We start from the raw sequence: 17,271 nt of genomic DNA on the forward strand, positions 1-17,271 counted from the left end.
TATTCTTTCTTTTTTCATGCCTGGTTCAGATCATTAAGGCTAATATTTTTCTTTTACTCCTTTTATAAGCATAAATCATTCTCTTTATCTCAAATTCAGAGTTGCCAATCTTGTAACTTATTCTCAAACTGGACTCAGAGGGTTATACTGCTGTAAGGGATCTCAACATAATTTGTCTCATTTTCTATCTCTCTACTCCTTAATCAGATTTAACTGGGAGAATGACTAAAACAGCAGAACAGTACTTTTCAGACTTGCATATGCATTTGAATTCCCTGAGAATTTTCCTAACATTTTGATTCATAAACTAGCTTAGTAGATCTCAGGTGTTGCCCAAGATTGATTGATTCTTTCTCTCTCTTCCTTTCCTTTCTCTCTCTTTGTCTTTCTTTCTTTCCCATTTTCTTTCTTTCTTTCTTTCTTGCTTTCTTTCTTTCTGTCTGTCTGTCTGTCTTTCTGTCTTTCTTATTTGGAAGACAGAGAAATAGAGCAAGCAGAGAGAGGGGGAGGGACAAGCAGACTCCCAGCTAAGCACAGGGCCTGACACTGGATTTAAGCTCATGATACTGAGATCATGACCTAAGCCAAAATCAAGAGTTGGACGTTTAACCAACTGAGCCACCCAGGCACCCCAAGATTCTGTATTTCTAAACAGTCTCTCCCAGGTGATGCTGAAACAGCTGATCTGTGAAGTGTACTTGGTGTATCAAAAACTTGGATCCTATCTAAAATAGCTTATGCTGGGAAATACTTTTGCCAATTTCGTTGTCCACTATAACATTGGTTCACCTGAATTCATATTTCAAGCCTATGTGCCAAACACAATGATATATGCTACATACTGTAAAGATGACAAGATGTAGTTTTCATTATAGCCTAATTAAACGCTAGCTAATTTCTGATGCTGTAATATTCTGATTCTCCTGTTTTTTTGTTTGAATTCCTTCTATGTCTTTATGGATTACTTTTCCTCATTTCATCTACAGATTTTGGCGATTCTTTCCATATTCCCCATTTAATAGTTTGCCCTTTGCTCTTTATATTCATGCCTTGAGAAAATTATTCCTTTGCTTTAGATATCATCTTCATCTGAATTATTTCCCCAAATTTACCTTCTTAGTGAAAGTCTGGTCTTGTATTTCCCATATTTCCAGATTTTAACCTGTGTTATGATCTCCTTTCATCTTTTTAAGAAGTTCTGTATAGTTTCATATTTAATTATGTGAGTATATATAATACCTGCTCTATTGGTCTTACATACTTTTATGTATTTGTTTACTCCATGAATATTTCCTACTTGATATGAATTTAATTCCTTCTTTGGACCAGAAATCTTTGTCTCAGTTGCTTGATAAATGATGTTTTTTTTTTTTAAAGATTTTATTTATTTATTCGACAGAGATAGAGACAGCCAGCGAGAGAGGGAACACAAGCAGGGGGAGTGGGAGAGGAAGAAGCAGGCTCATAGCACAGGAGCCTGATGTGGGGCTTGATCCCATAACGCCAGGATCACGCCCTGAGCCGAAGGCAGACGCCAAACCGCTGTGCCAACCAGGCGCCCCAATGGTTTCTTGATTTATTTGATGATCAAGAAAATTTTCTGTTCTGTTTACAAACACCTAATATTTTAAACCTATTTCTGAGAAGAAGAAATTTTCCATTTTGGTGATTGTGCCCCTCTTAGCTGTAATATTTGTATTGAAATATCTTGTATTTATTTCCCTGATTTTTTTTCTCCTGGTTGTCAGCCACAAAAAACAACTAGAATTGATTTCACCCTTCTGTTAGATTATTTTTTTACCCATTTGTCATGATAGTGAAATGAGGTTATTGCTGACACCAAACCTTTCCATTATCTACGTATTGCTTGCCATATTCATTGTTTCATCTCATTCTCTTTTCTTTTTTTTTTTTTTTTAAAGATTTTATTTTATTTATTTGACAGAGACAGCCAGCGAGAGAGGGAACACAAGCAGGGGTAGTGGGAGAGGAAGAAGCAGGCTCCTATTGGAGGAGCCTGATGTGGGGCTCGATCCTAGAACGCTGGGATCACGCCCTGAGCCGAAGGCAGATGCTTAACGACTGCGCCACCCAGGCGCCCCTCTCTTTTCTTTTTTTAAATTCTATTCACAAAAATAATGTTTTTCCTTCATATAGGAACATCTCTTTATTGGAACCTCGCTTTAAATCTCTTCTTTCAAAAGTTATATTGACAAAATAATGATTTAATTCAAAACAGAGAAGCAGTGGTTACCTTTTTTTTTTTTTTTTTTTAACTTGGGACACTGGGAAGTAGTTGGAAGAAGCCATGTATTTTTCCTTTTTCAGAGTATACTCAACTTTTTGGCTCAGGAGTATATGTTAGTTATCAAGCAATGTGAGAAGTTTACATTTAACTGACAGAAACAGATCTTATCGAGAACATTTGACTTTTAAAAAAAGAGAGATGAAAGAAGCCCACAGAATAGATTTAAGACATTCCTATAAGTGAGAGTTTTTTTTTTTTAACCTATTGTGATTTTCTGAAAACTCTTTGGTTCCATAGATTGTAAATTCTTTTTTATGGTTTTCTTTAATTTAGGAAACAAGAAAAATAGCACTAATGGTCTTTATACAGAGAATCAGAAAAAAGATAAGGAATATAAAAAGAAGCATTTTCCCAGTGGGTCCAAGAAGAATAAACTTGTACCTGACGAAGTGACTTCAACTATTACAAGAAGTCGAAGAATTTCCAGGCGTCCATCTAATTGGTGGGTGGTAAAGTCAGAACAGAGTAAGTATTTTATTTAAATGATGTTCATTGAGAGCTCCAAAAAGTCATTCTATAAGAGGCTTTGTGTTTGATTTATACTCCATTTTCCATAGAAAATCTAATGAGGACAAAGTTAAATTGGGTCATTAATAGAAATATTAAAACAGTGAAGTGTGAAGATATTGGGCTCTGCTATATACTATATTCTAGGTATAGGGATATAGCTGTGGAAAAACAAAGCCCTGCTGTCATGGGACTTATATTTGAGTGGAGGAAGACTAGCAGCATAAGTGTATAATTCATGCAGTAATAGGCAATAAAGAAAAATAAAGCAGATAAAGGATAGAGAAGAGAAGTAGATGGTAGAAATGGGAGTGGATAAGAAGATAGAACAGAATAATGTTTTTATAAAAGGTAGTAAAAAGAGTCCATTTTGATCTTTCAGAGCACATATCTCAGAAAAATGAAGAGGGGAACCATACAAATAACTTGGTGTGTAACATTTCAGACCAAAGGAACAGTATTTCTAAAGGTGCTGATGGAGCATACTTGGCATGTTTGAGGAATTCAAGAAGGCCATTATGGCTAAAGATGAGTAAGCCAGGAGAGATGAAGTCAGAGAGGCTGTGATAGTTTAGATAGTGTATTGGGAAGCCACTGGAAGATTTTAAGCAATAAAGTGACTTGATTGAGTCCTTTTTTAAAAGAATTATTCTTTTTTTTTTTTTTTACATTGAGACTTTTTAAAAAAGATTTTATTTATTTATTATTTGAGAGAGAGAACACAAGTGGGGTGAGGGTCTGAGGGAGAAGCAGACTCCCCACCGAGCAGGGAGCCCGACTTGGGGCTAGATCCTGGGACTCTGGGATCATGACCTGAACTGAAGGCAGATGCTCAACCGACGGAGCCACCGAGGCGCCCCTGAAAGAGTTTTTTTTACTGTTAAATAGAGAGGAAACTAGGGCATGGGCACTAGTTAAGAGATTGTTGGAGGGAAGAGATGAAAAGTGGTTGGATTTGGTACTAACAGATTGGAGTAAAAGAGAACCAGAAGTCTCGGATGACTCAGATTTTTTTTTTGCCTGAACAGATAGAATAAGGGAGCTCTGCTGTTTACTGAGATGAGGGAAAGTATGAAAGAAGCAGATTTGGAAAGGATGTCAAGATTTCAGGTTATAATAAATTAATTAGATATCAAAGTAGTTATATTGAGGAAATAGCCTGGTAAATGAGTTTAAAGTTAGGGGGAAAGATTTGGGAGGACATATAGTTAGGGACTTATCAATATATAGGTGATATTTAAAACTTTAGGACTCCCTGAAATCACCTAGTGATAGCCTAAACTAGAGAAGAAAGCAAGCCAAGGATTGAGTCCTGGGAGACTCCAATGTCAGGAGTCGAGAGGGGAAGGAAGATCCACCAAAAGAAACTAAACAGGAGCAGTTAGTAAGGTTAAAGGAAAAGAAGAGAATTTAGGGTTATAGAAGCAAAGTAATGAAAGCATTTTAAGAATTGAGTGATGAACTCTTAAATACTGCTGATGGCTTGAAGTAGATGAGAGTTAAGAACTGACTATAATTTTGGCCATATGGAGTTGTTGGTCACTTTGATAGATATGGTTTCTGTGGAATGATCAGACCAAAAGCCTGACTGAAGTGGTTTCAAGAGTAGGACGTGAGGAAGGAGAGATAGTAAGATAAGGGAACATAGAGATGTGGGGTCAAAGGAAGGTCTTTTTTTTTTTTTTTGTAACGTGCAAAATGTTATGTCAGTTTATCTGCTCATTTAAAATAACCTCATAAAATGTGGAGAAGAGAGAACCCTCTTTCTTGTACTGTTGGTGGGAATGCAAACTGGTGCAGCCAGTGTGGAAAACAGTATGGAGCTTCCTCAGAAAGTTAAAAATAGCTGTGATCCAGTGATTGCACTACTAGATATTTACCCAAAAAATATAGAAATGCTAATTCAGAGGGATACATGCATCCTGATGTTTATAGCAGCATTATCTACAGTAGACAAATTATGGAAACAGCCCCACTGTCCTTTGACAGATGAATGTATAAAGATGTGGTATACACACACATACACAACAGAATATTACTCAGCCATAAAAAGAATGAAATCTTGCCATCTGCAATGACATGGATGGAACTAGAGAGTATTATGCTAAGCGAAATATGTCAGTCAGAGAAAGACAAATACCTATGATTTCACTCACGTGGAATGTAAACAAAACAAATGAGCGAAGGGAAAAAAAAGGAGAGACAGATAGGCAAACCAAGAAACAGACTCTTAACTATAGAGAACAAACGTATAGTTACCAGAAGGAAGGTGGGTAGGGGGACAGGTTAAATAGGTGATGGGGATTAAGTAGTGCACGTGTCCTAACGAGCACTGGGTGATGTATGGAAGTGTTAAATCACTATATTGTACACCTGAACAAATATACTGTATATTAACTAACTAGAATTTTTTTTTAAAGATACCATTCATTTATTTAAGAGAGAGAGAGAGCGAGAGAGAGCACAAGCAGTGGGGAGGGGAAGAGGGAGAAGCAGGCTCCCTGCTAAGCAGGGAGCCCCAAGCTGGGCTCTATCCTAGGACCCTGGGACCATGACCCAAGCTGAAGGCAGATGCTTAACTGACTGAGCCACCCAGTGCCCCTCCTAACTGGAATTTAAATAAAAACTTAAAAAAGACTCCTGAATTAAAAAAAAACAACAACAAAAACCCCCCACAAAAACCAACCTCCTAGAAAGTTAGAGCATAAATATAGGATCACAGTCCTTAGATAGGTAAGGAGGGGCCTGTGATGCAGTACACAGATGGAAGTACTTTGGTAGAGTTGATGGTGAGAAGATGAATATGTATTCTTCTGACTTTTTTGTTTTCTCAGTGAAGTAGTAAGCAAGGCCATCAGGTGAAAGTGAAGTGAGAGAAGTGATAATGGAAGTCTGAAGTTTCCTTACTACAAGAGGATACAAAGCAAAATCGGAGAAAAAGTACATTGGCAAAGTCTGAAGGAGTCCTCAATGGATTCATACCAGAGACACTTAGTTCTTTTGGCAATAAATACTTATGATGGGTGTGTGAAATGTTACCTACTAGGGAAGCTCATTAGAGATTTAGTGCCCGAGACTTTTACTGGAGGTGACCACCTAGGCACCCTCTGCCTAGCAAATACTAAAATTCCAGACTCCTTGAAGGAAAGCAAGTCTTTGACATAAATCATATTTTTTGCAAAGCACTTTAGGCACACTAAACCACATTTATCAGTTAGGAAACGATGGGAACCCTCCGAAATTGAAGTTCCCAAATGCTAGTCAAGAACTAACTTTGCAAGCAGGTCTAACATTCTTATGTCTGCCATGCCAACTCTTTTCTGTACAATGTGAAACATTTATTGTTTTGGAAACATTTTTCATCTTTTAAAGGAGGTAATCATGAAAAGATGGTAGATGATAAGGTAACATTTACATATGCAGGTACTGTTTACTCTGTGGTATTTAGATCAATAAGTGAGAGTAGAACAAATATGGCACTACATCTGAGGCCTTGTTGCTATGAATTTTTGAGTCACTGGAATCCTTGATTGATAGTAGAAAGAAATATTCTGTTGTAGCCTTCCTTGGATTTTGGACTTAGATCTGAGTTTAAATTATGAGTTCTCCACTTTGGGTAAGTTGTTTTGTTCAGTTTCTTATTCTGTAACATGATTACAAATCCTTCTACCTCATTATAAGGACTAAGTGGCGTGTAATTAGTATATAAAATATTATCTACTCCTGTTACTGCTTTGAGGAACTCACCTTTCTGCCCCAGGTGCCTGAAACTGTACTGTAGCAGATGAGTGTGTAAATATATGGGTAAATAAAAGTCTTACAAAGCCTGGATAAGCTTTCTAGGACTCTGAGACTTACTAAAAAAGACTTATGTAGCAGTCTTGAAACAGATGTTGAGTTTCTGATCAAGTTAGGGAGTCACAAAAATAGAGGAATGCTTATAGATCTCATAGTTAAAACATCCTTCATCTGCTAGAAAAAGAAAGTCTGAAGCTCAAAAAAGCAACATGACTTGCACCCTAAGGTCATAGACCTTTGTGCTAAAACTGGAAAACAGTAGAACCCAGGTTTCCTGACTGTTGATGCGTTGTTTATTTCCCTAATATGCAAGCAGGCTGCCTATAGTAGATGTGTGGCCCTATTGCTTTTTCATGTATGTTCAGAAACATTTATGCTGTGAGGCAGGAATGTGGTGATAGGCAGGGCCAGTACTAGAATGGGGCAAATGAGTAACAGAGAATGAGAAACTTGAGGAGGCACCTCGTCTCAGGGTTGTGTGAATTCAGGTTCAGTACTTGTATGACTCTCTGAGAGTGAGCACCTTCTTAAATTTCTCACTCTAGTTAAACTTTTTTTTTTTTTTTTTGGTGAGAACTTTTAAGATTTACTCTTTGGTATTCATTTTGCAATACATACATATATATAAAATTATTATGTTGTGTACCCTAAACTTATACAGTGTTATATGTCAATTATATCTCAGTAGACTGGAAAAAATTGCTTCACCACAGTCCTGCCCTTGGTGTTAGGCATTGGGAATATAGATAGGTAAAAGAGCAATCTTGGTCTCAAGGAATTGTCAGTCAGCTGGAAGAGAAAGATAAGTAAACGGATGATAAATATTTTTAAAGGGTTGAGAGAGAGCTACTTAATTTAGGCATGGGAATAAGGGAAAGCTTCCTGAAGGATGAATTAGAAATCAGCTGAGTGATTGGGTGGGATGAGGAGGAAGGATGGGATGTTTCCAGTAGAGTAGCATGTACAGAGATCTGGAGCTGAGAGTTTAACGTTTTAAAAATTGTTTTATCAGTTATTTGGAGGGCTTGTTAAAACACAGGTTATTGGGCTCTCCTCAGAGCTTCTGATTTAGTAGGTCTGAAGTGAAGCCTGAGAATTTGCATTTGAAACAAATTCTCAAGTGATGCTGATCCTGCTGGTCTAAGGACCAACAATTTAAGAACCAGTGCTTTAGAGAAATGCAGGTAGTTCAGTATTGCTGGCTTTTTTGGGTTTTTATTTGGAGGAGAATGTTGAAAATTTTGATTAATGAAGTAAATACTCTAGGTGTAGAAATAAATTATTGAAAATATTTGGACTTAATCCTTAAGTTATAATCACTAAAAGATTTTAGCAAGGTTGTCATGACGCACCTTGTGTTTTCTTAAGATGATTCTTGAAGCAGTGTGAAGAATGGATTGAAGAACAGCAAGGCTAGAGAAAGGGAGACTAAGAGGTGCTTTAGTAATCTGGTTAAGAAATGATGAGGGTCCGGGGCGCCTGGGTGGCACAGCGGTTAAGCGTCTGCCTTCGGCTCAGGGCGTGATCCCGGCGATCTGTGATCGAGCCCCACGTCAGGCTCTTCCTCTATGAGCCTGCTTCTTCCTCTCCCACTCCCCCTGCTTGTGTTCCCTCTCTCGCTGGCTGTCTCTATCTCTGTCAAATAAATAAATAAAATCTTAAAAAAAAAAAAAAAAGAAGTGATGAGGGTCCAATGATAGAGCTTGAAAGAAGTGGATTTGAGAGGTATTAAGAATGTAGAAATGACAGGATTAGGGGATTTGATTGTGGATAGGAACAGGAGTCTTGGATGACTCAGATTTCTGATGTAGGTGTCTGGGTAAATAGTTATACTTTTTATTAAGATAGGAACTAAAACCAGAGGGTCAGATTTGGGGGAGAGTGGTAGGTGAATATTATGACACCAGCATCTACATGGTAATTAAAGTTAAGAGTAGAAGGGTCTCTCAAAGTAGGTACATACAGAGTGAGAAACTGAAGCTGGAAGCTTGGGAAATGACAGAATCTTAAGGATGGCCAAAAGAGTAGTGGGCAGAGACACAGAGAATGGTTTTGGAAGCTTGTGGTAAATTTAAAGGTGTTGAAAAGCTGCATAGTTTATGAATTTAATTTGAAAACAGAGCCTTTGAGATTGGTATGTGTGTGTGTTTACATGTAAATAAATAATGTTGGTATTTCAGTGAGCCCGATAATCTGGATAAACATTATGCTAACTTTAGGTTATCATTGAATCCTTCAGGTCTTATTTATAGCAATTCTTCAAGAAGAAATGAATTGTCAGTGTGTCACAACAGTAGACGAAAACCTGCTGAAAAATCAAATCAATCATCTAAGAATATTGAGGAAAAAACTATTCCATTTAAAGGGCAGAAGAGAACTACTTCAGGCAGCTCAAGAGCACAGGAGTTTTTAAATGCTAAAGATTCTGGAAGAATTATTGACCGTGACGAAATTTCTGGTTGCTTCCAGAATGAGTCATTGGAAAATAATGAGGAAAACCTGGCTAAGAAGAAAAATCTTGATCATTCTGGGTAACGTCTGTTAGTTATACAATATAGTTATTTTTGCTATTCAGCATTTAATAGTTTGTCAATGTCATTTAATCATTTATGGAGAAACAGTATTAGCATAAAGGTCTCTGCCGTCTGGCAAACCTGGTTGTAAATCCATACTCAACTGTTAGTTGGAGGATGCCCCAGGGCAAAATAGTAATCTGAATTTGGTTCATCATATTAAAAAGGGGAATAATATAGTACATGGGATGTGAGTGATATATTTAATAAGTATTATCATCACTTAAGAGTTATTTTCTTTAAAAAAGTGGTAAAAACACGTAAAATTTACATTTTAGTCATTTTAAAAAATGTATTTAATTTTTTAATTTCAGTATCATTAACTATCTTAGTCATTTTTTTAAAAAAGATTTTATTTATTTGGGGGAGAGACAGAGGAGAGTGAGAGAGAGACAGTGGGCACAGGAGCTGGGGGAGGGACAGAGGGAGAGGTAGAAGCATCGGAGCAGACTTCAATCCCTGGACCCTGGGATCATGACCTGAGCTGAAGGCAGATTCTTAACGAACTGAGCCAGCCAGGCACACCTTAGTCGTTTTTAATTTATAGTTTGATTTGCTTCCTTTTAAGTGAGGTTAATATGATTTCAATAATTAAGTATACATCTTAATACTTCTCCCCCTAAGATGATAATAGTTAACATATTTTGGGTGCTTGTTATGTGCCAAGTATTTGCTAGGAATTTTCAATGAATTTTTATCAGTCCTAACAACCTAGTGAGTTAGGTGTTGTTCTTGCATATTTTTGCTTATTGACATAGTATTTATTCTTTCATTTACTCAACAAATAATACATATTATATGTGAGAAACTGCAAGGTGTTAGGTATGTATGGAAATAAATTATAGTGCCCTAAAATATAGTAGTGTATGTCATTGTAGTACAGAAAAAAAATCCCATACACATTCTCTCTAACTTTTTCACACCATTTCCATACCACTTTCCAGGTTTACAAAATATTTCAGGTTTACAAAAAAAAAGTAACACCTGATTCCCCCATGACCTCACTTAAGAAATATAATATAGTGACCATTGAAATCCCATGTGTACCTTTGCTGAGCTCATTCTTCTTTCTTGTTAGCGGTAGCCTATATACTAAATTTGGTAGTTACCATTCTCATGGATATTTTTATACTTTTCCTATGTGTGCATGTATATATGAACAGCATGTGGTATGGTTTTAAAAGTTTATAAAAATGGTTTTATTAGTATACACATCCTTCTGTGACTTGCTTCTTTTCCACAGTTCATTTTTGAGATTATTCATGTTGATAAATGATTTATTTTTATTCCTTTATAAAGAGTGGAGGTTGACAAACTTTTCTTAAAGGACCAGATAGTAAATATTTTAGGCTTTGCTGGCCAAAAGGCAAAATGGAAACAGTTATGTCTGTAGTTAAATAATCATTTAAGATGTAACCTTAGAAGATACACAAACCATTCTTAGCTCTCAGTATATATAAAAAAACAAGTGGCTGGTTGAGTTTATAGTTAACACCTTGTATGGCTATATGAAAATATTTAGTTTCTCTCTTTTTTTTAAGTACTCATTCCTTTTTATAGCAAATAATATACCACTTTTTATCCATTCATTAAAGGGTGAGCATTTGGGTGGTTTCCACTTTTGCTATTATTCTTTTAAATGGTAATTTTTATTTATTTCTAAATGCTACTCTTCCTTTTCTTCAAGTATTATTAACATAGTGTTATATTTTCAGGTGTACGATGTATTTAGTCTCGACAGTTTTTCACTATGAAAAATGATTTTTTAAAAAGATTTTATTTTGAGAGATAGAGAGCAAGCATGAGCAGTGGGGAGGGATAGAGGTAGAGAGAGAGGCAGACTCCCCACTGAGCAGGGAGCCCAATGCGGGACTTGATCCCAGGACCCTGGTTATATGACCCGAGCCGAAGGTAGATACTTAACCGACTAAGCCACCCAGCCATCCTGAAAAATGATTTTTGAGTGGACATTTTAGACATATTTCCTTCTGCATATGTGTGAGAGAGTCCTTGTAGTATTACATATACAGGAAGTACAATTGCTGCATTTTAGGGTATGTACATGTTAACTTGCCTAAATACTGCTGCATCACTCTCCAAATTGGTTGGCCTGATTTATAATCACATAGCAAGGTGTGAGAATTCTTTTATTCATTTGAGAGAGAGCGAGTGAGTGAGTGAGAGCATGAGGAGGGGTCAGTGGGAGAGGGAGAAGCATACACCGTGCTGCGCAGGGAGGCCGATATGGAACTCAATCCCAGGACCCTGAGATCAGGACCTGAACTGAAGGCAGACACTTAACTGACTGAGCCACCCAGACTCCCCAGATAGCATATAATTTGTGTTGATTTTACCTTCTTAATAAATTATAAGAATTGATTTGATATATAAAACATATTCATTACTTTGTGTATGTTATTTATATTTTTCTGTAATTGTTTTATTTAGTGTAGTCTCAAGTATTTTCAACCTCTAAGCAACCAGCTTTTGTTTCCTTTGGAAATTAGGGATATCAAAGTAGGTAATCAAGAACTAGATAGCTATTGCTGTGTCCAAGTACATATTACATAAACCTTTTAACATTGTTTTTATAGTGGCTAACGTGAATTGTATATTAGCATCTGAAGGCATTGATATGTTTTTAGTCTGTTTGATGGTCATTTTAAAATGTGTGAGACAGAGGTAAATTAGAACTATGTTTAGAAACCAGTTTCGTATTTGTTTAGCTTAGGAATTGTCCACGTATCCAAAGATTAATTATTAACGTAATTTAATACTAATCTAAAGTCTTAAAGTTAACTAAAGGTTTTGAAAACACAACTTAAGGTTATGCATTGAGTTCTTATAATTTATGGCACTGTAAGAATTAATTCCCAGGCACCTAGGTGGCTCAGTTGGTTGAGCCTCCAAATCTTGATTGGGGCTCAGGTCATGATCTCAGGGTTGTGGGATTGAACCCCGCATTGGGCTCTGTGCTCACCGGGGAGTCTGCTTGAGATTCTCTCTCTCCCTCTGCGCCTCCCCCCACTCGTGTGCCCTCTCTTACCTCTCTCTCTCAATAAATAAAATTTAAAAAAAATTACTTTTTTAAAAAGGACATTATGGGGGAGTCTGGGTGGCTTAGTTGGTTGATTGTCCATCTTGTGATTTCAGCTCAGGTCATGATCTCATGGGTTGTGGAGTTGAGCCCCATATGATGAACTCCCGCTTGGTGGGGAGTCTGCTTGAAATTCTCTACCTCTGCCCCTCCCTCTGTGCTCTTTCTTTAAAATAAATAAATAAACCTTAAAAAAAATAAAGACCTTAACTGTATTACCTATTATCATTATTATTATTTAACTTAGTTGGGTACATAATTTTATATTTTATTATGTTCAGAGATGTTATTGTCACCATTAAAACCAGTAGAGGAATTTTAGAAATTAAAACTTAGTAGATTTTTTGGGAGAAAATAAATTTAAACCTTTTCAATACTAGAGTATTATGTCTCACACACACACACACACACACACACACACACACACACACATGTTGAAATCAGGGAGGAAATGGATAATAGTATTTAAGCCAAAACAGATAATTTGTTTAAGGAGTGTTCTTTTTTCTTAAAAAAAATTTTTAAGGCATCTTCCTGATTAGAAATGTTACATGAGTTACTTCTCTCTGCATGTATATAACAGATATTGAAACTTTTAACTTGTTTAACAGTGATATTTTTTGGCTTTTTTATAACCATGAGCATTAATTAAACTACAATCTAACTTCCTTTTCCCCTGTTAAAACCTTTTGGGAACAAAATAAACCAAACTTTAAGAGCTAGAGCACTTAAAGTGTAAGCAATTTCCACTGAGTTTCTTTCATTCAAATTTATTCACTTAATTTCTTTATTATTTCTATAAGCCAGATGGAACAGAAGCTCATTACGGTAGATTTCTTTTTAAAAAGTTTTATGAAGGATACTTCACATACCGTACAATTCAGTCATGAAATGTGTACAATTATGGTTTTATAGTATATTCACAGGTGCAAACCATCAACATAGTCAATTTTAGAGCATTTTCAGTACTTCACAAAGAAGCCAGTACCCTTTAGTTAGAAGTTCCCTATTCCTTCTCCCACGGCTCTAAGCAACCACTAATATACTTTTTGTTAGTATAGATTTTACATTTTGGATTTTCACCTGAATAAAATCCTACAGTGTGAGTTTTTTTGTACTGGCTTCTTTTCTTTTTCTTTCTTTCTTTCTTTCTTTCTTTCTTTCTTTCTTTCTTTCTTTCTTTCTTTCTTTCTTCTCTTTCTTTTTTTAAGATTTTATTTATTTATTTGACAGAGAGACAGCCAGTGAGAGAGGCAACACAAGCAGGGGGAGTGGGAGAGGAAGAAGCAGGCTCCCAGTGGAGCAGGGAGCCAGATGCAGGGCTCGATTCCAGGACCCTGGGATAACGCCCTGAACCGAAGGCAGACGCTTAATGACTGAGCCACCCAGGCGCCAGTGTATTGGCTTCTTTCTGTTTGGATATTTTCTCTCCCGTCTTCCCCCCCAGTGGGGTTTAAACTCATGATCCTGAGATCAAGACCTGAGCTGAGCTAAGAGTCAGATGCTTAACTGACTAGGCCACCCAGGTGCCTCCTGTTTGGATATTTTCAAGTTTCCTTCATGTTATAGGATGTTTCAGTAGTACTTCATTAATTTTTATGACTAAATAATATTTTATGCTTATACCATGTTTTGTTTATCTGTTCATTCATTGATGGACATTTGGGTTGTTTCTACATTTTGGCTCTTTTGAATAATGCTGGTATAAACATTTGTGTACAGGTTTCTATGTGGACATATGTTTTCATTCCACAGGAGTAGAATTGCTGAGCCATATGGTAATTCTATATTTAAATTGTTTGAGGAACTGCAAGACTGTTTTCCAAAGCATCTGCACCATTTTACATTTCTTTGAGCAGCGTATGAGGGTTCCAGTATCTCTACATCCTTGCCAACGGTTGTTGTTATCTGACTTTGATGTGAGCCATCCTAGTTGGTATGAAAGTGGTATCTCATTGTGGTTTTCATTTGCATTTCCCAGATGACTAATGATGTTGAGCATCTTTTCATGTGTTTATTGGCCATTTGCAAATCTTTGGAAAAATCTTTGGAAAAAGATGTGTTCAGCCTGTTTTTAGTTGGATTGTCTTTTTGTTTTGTTTTGTTTTTTAATTGTGTCATTAGAGGTCTTTATATATTTTATATACAACTTCCTTGTCAAATAAGGGATTTGCAGATATTTTCTCCTATTCTGTGGGTTGTCTTTTTGCTTCTTAATGGTGTCCTTTGAAGCACAAAAGCTTTTAATTTTGATAAAGTCCAGTCTGTTTATTTTATCTTTTTATTGCTTATACTTTTGATGTCATATCTAAGAATCCAAGTTCATGAAGATTTGTCTCTATCTTTTCTTCTAAGAGTTTTATAGTTTTATCTCTCTTACATTTAGGTCTTTCATCCATTTTGAGTTAATTTTTGTGTATTTCTGAAGTAAGGGTTCAACTTTTCCATATGACTATCCAGTTGTCCCATAAATGTTTATTGAAAAGACTATTTTTTCCCCATTAAATGGTCGTAACACCGTTATTGAAAATCAGTTGACCATACATATATGTTTCCTTCTGAATTCTCAACTTTTTCTCTTGATCTGTATATCAGTTCTTGGTCCAGTACTGTACTGTCATGATTACCGTTCCTATGATAAGGGTTTGAGATCAAGAAGTATGAGTCCTTTTTATTCTTCCTTTTCAGGATTGTTTTGACTATTCTGGGTTCCTTACAATTCCATATAAATTTTAGAATCAGCATGTCAATTTCTACAAAGACATCAGTTGAGATTCTGATAGGGGTTTCGTTGAATCTATATATCAGTTTGGGGGATATTGCTATTTTAACAATAAATCTATTGATCCATGAACACAGGATGTTTTTCCATCTGTTGAGTTTTTTAACTTATTACAACAATGTTTTCAGAACATAAGTTTTATACTTCTTTTGTTAAATTCATTCCTAAACATTTTATTTGTTTGGATGCTATTATGAATAGAATTGCTTTTTAAATTTTATTTTTGAATGTCCATTGCAAGTGTATAGAAATACAATTGGTTTTTGTATTTGATCTTGTATTCTGCAACCTTGCTGAAGTCATTTAGTTTTGATAGCTTTTTAGTGTATTTCAAGGGTTTTCTGAGTATAAAAATCATGTCATTTGTGAATAGAGATAAGTTTTACCCTTCCTTTCCAATCTATTATTTATTTGTTTTATATTGCCTAATTGCCCTGGCTAAAATCTTTAGTACAGTGTTTAATAGAAGTGGCAACAGCAGACTTCCTTGTTTGGTTCCTAAATTTTAGGAGGAAAGCATCTAGTCTTTCACCATTTAGTATATTGCTAGGTGTAGGTTTTTCATATATACCCTTTAACAGGTTGAGGCTGTTCCCTTCTAGTCCTAGTTTGTTGAGTTGAGCATTTTTATCATAAAAAGGTGTTGGATTTCGTTAAATGTTTTTTTTTTTTTTTTTGCATCTGATATGATGATGTGATTTTTGTTTATTATTGATCTGATATATTAATTGGTTTTTGGATAGTAGACCAAACTGCATCTCTGGTGTAAATCCCATTTGGTCATGATGTATGTATAATTCTATTTATACATTGTTAGATTTCTTTTGCTAGTATGTTGTTGAGTTTTTTTGGTTTGTAGTTTTCTTATGATGTCTTTGTCCAGTTTTGGTATCAATATGATCCTGGCTTCATAAAGTAAGTTGAGACGTTCTCTTCTGTTTTTTGAAAGAGTTTGTGAAGAATTTGTATTTTTGAATGATTGGTAGAATTCAGCAATGAAACCATTTGGGCCTGGCTTTTCTTTCTGGGTAGTTTTTGATTACTGATTCATTCTCTTGTTACAGGTCTTTTGAGATTATTACTTCTTCAGTCAGTTTTGGTAATTTGTGTGTCTTTAGGAATTTATCCATTTCATCTAGGTTGTCTAACTTGTTGACGTATAATTGTTCATAGTATTCTCTTATAATCCCTTTTATTTCTTTACGCTGTGATTATAGGACCAAAGTCTGCATGTTCTTTAGTTATGTTGCATGCAAATTATTTTTTCACATATGATAAGGGTAGGCTGGTAACTGAGTCAAGAAACAAATTGAAACATAGGACTTATAAGAGAAATGCGAGAGAAGAGAAAAATTATACAGTCTGGGAATAGTGTGTCCTATTTGCATATATTGGAGATAAACTGATTAGCTGTTAGCTATTAAAGAGATGAGCCTGAGTCTGTTTTAGTACCCTGTTGTTCCTCAATAGGCTGACTAGGGGTGTCAAAGAAAACAATTTCAGTTGTTTGTGGATTTCAAAAAAATGATAGGTTAAATGTGTAATCTATATCATATGCTGTCTGTAGGTAATGTCTCCTTGCGTCCACCTGTCATCACCTCTATCTTAGGCCAGGTCTGTAGAATTTCAGAATTTTTCTTAGTGGGTCCTAGAATCAGATTTTCTTCCTAAGCTAGTTGTAAGTCCTAGGACCTGAACAGGGTTTTCTAATATTTGTTACAGCCAGTATTATATTGTCTACTCAATGTGTATTGTTTCTGGAAGAAATATTTTATGGAGAAATGAAAACAGTTTTATACTTTACATTTTCACAGAAGTACAGGAAGCACAAAAGATCAAGATAATATGACTGGACAGAATGTTCATCTGAAGTCTCAGATCAAGGGATTTACATGCAAGACGCCAGCAGAATCTAACTTGGATTCTGAAGAGCCCAAGACTTCAGTTTTGGAAGGAAGGTATGCTTGTGTTCTAAGGATAATTGGATTTACTTATTATATGAGTCACTCATTGCTGTGTAACAAATTACCCCAAACTTTAATAGTGGCTTGCAAGCATCTATGGTTTCATAGTTTCTGTGGCCCAGAAGTCTGGGTTAGCTGGCTAGATCTTACTCAGGGGTTCTAATGAGGTGTAGCATTCAAGATACCTACCTGGTTTGCGGTCCTTTGAAAGCTTGGCTGCGACTAGAAGATCTACTTATAAG

General features: G+C 35.9%; 1 protein-coding gene across 3 annotated transcripts in view; it reads left to right on the forward strand.

Moving 5' to 3' along the window:
• CENPC (centromere protein C) overlaps positions 1-17,271 on the forward strand; it is an 85,764-nt gene that overhangs the window by 30,895 nt on the left and 37,598 nt on the right. For 2 of the 3 annotated variants that reach the window (XM_045771482.2, XM_087864110.1), the window contains exons 9-11: positions 2,582-2,773; positions 8,853-9,144; positions 16,880-17,023. In XM_045771482.2, the coding sequence (XP_045627438.2) occupies positions 2,582-2,773; positions 8,853-9,144; positions 16,880-17,023 (628 nt within the window). The remainder of the gene's footprint in view (positions 1-2,581; positions 2,774-8,852; positions 9,145-16,879; positions 17,024-17,271) is intronic. The other variant, XM_045771483.2, reaches the window with a different exon arrangement.

This window comes from Ursus americanus, chromosome 8 (assembly GCF_024610735.1).
Source record: "Ursus americanus isolate L20-20 chromosome 8, mUrsAme1.1.p, whole genome shotgun sequence".
Taxonomy (NCBI): Eukaryota; Metazoa; Chordata; class Mammalia; order Carnivora; family Ursidae; genus Ursus; species Ursus americanus.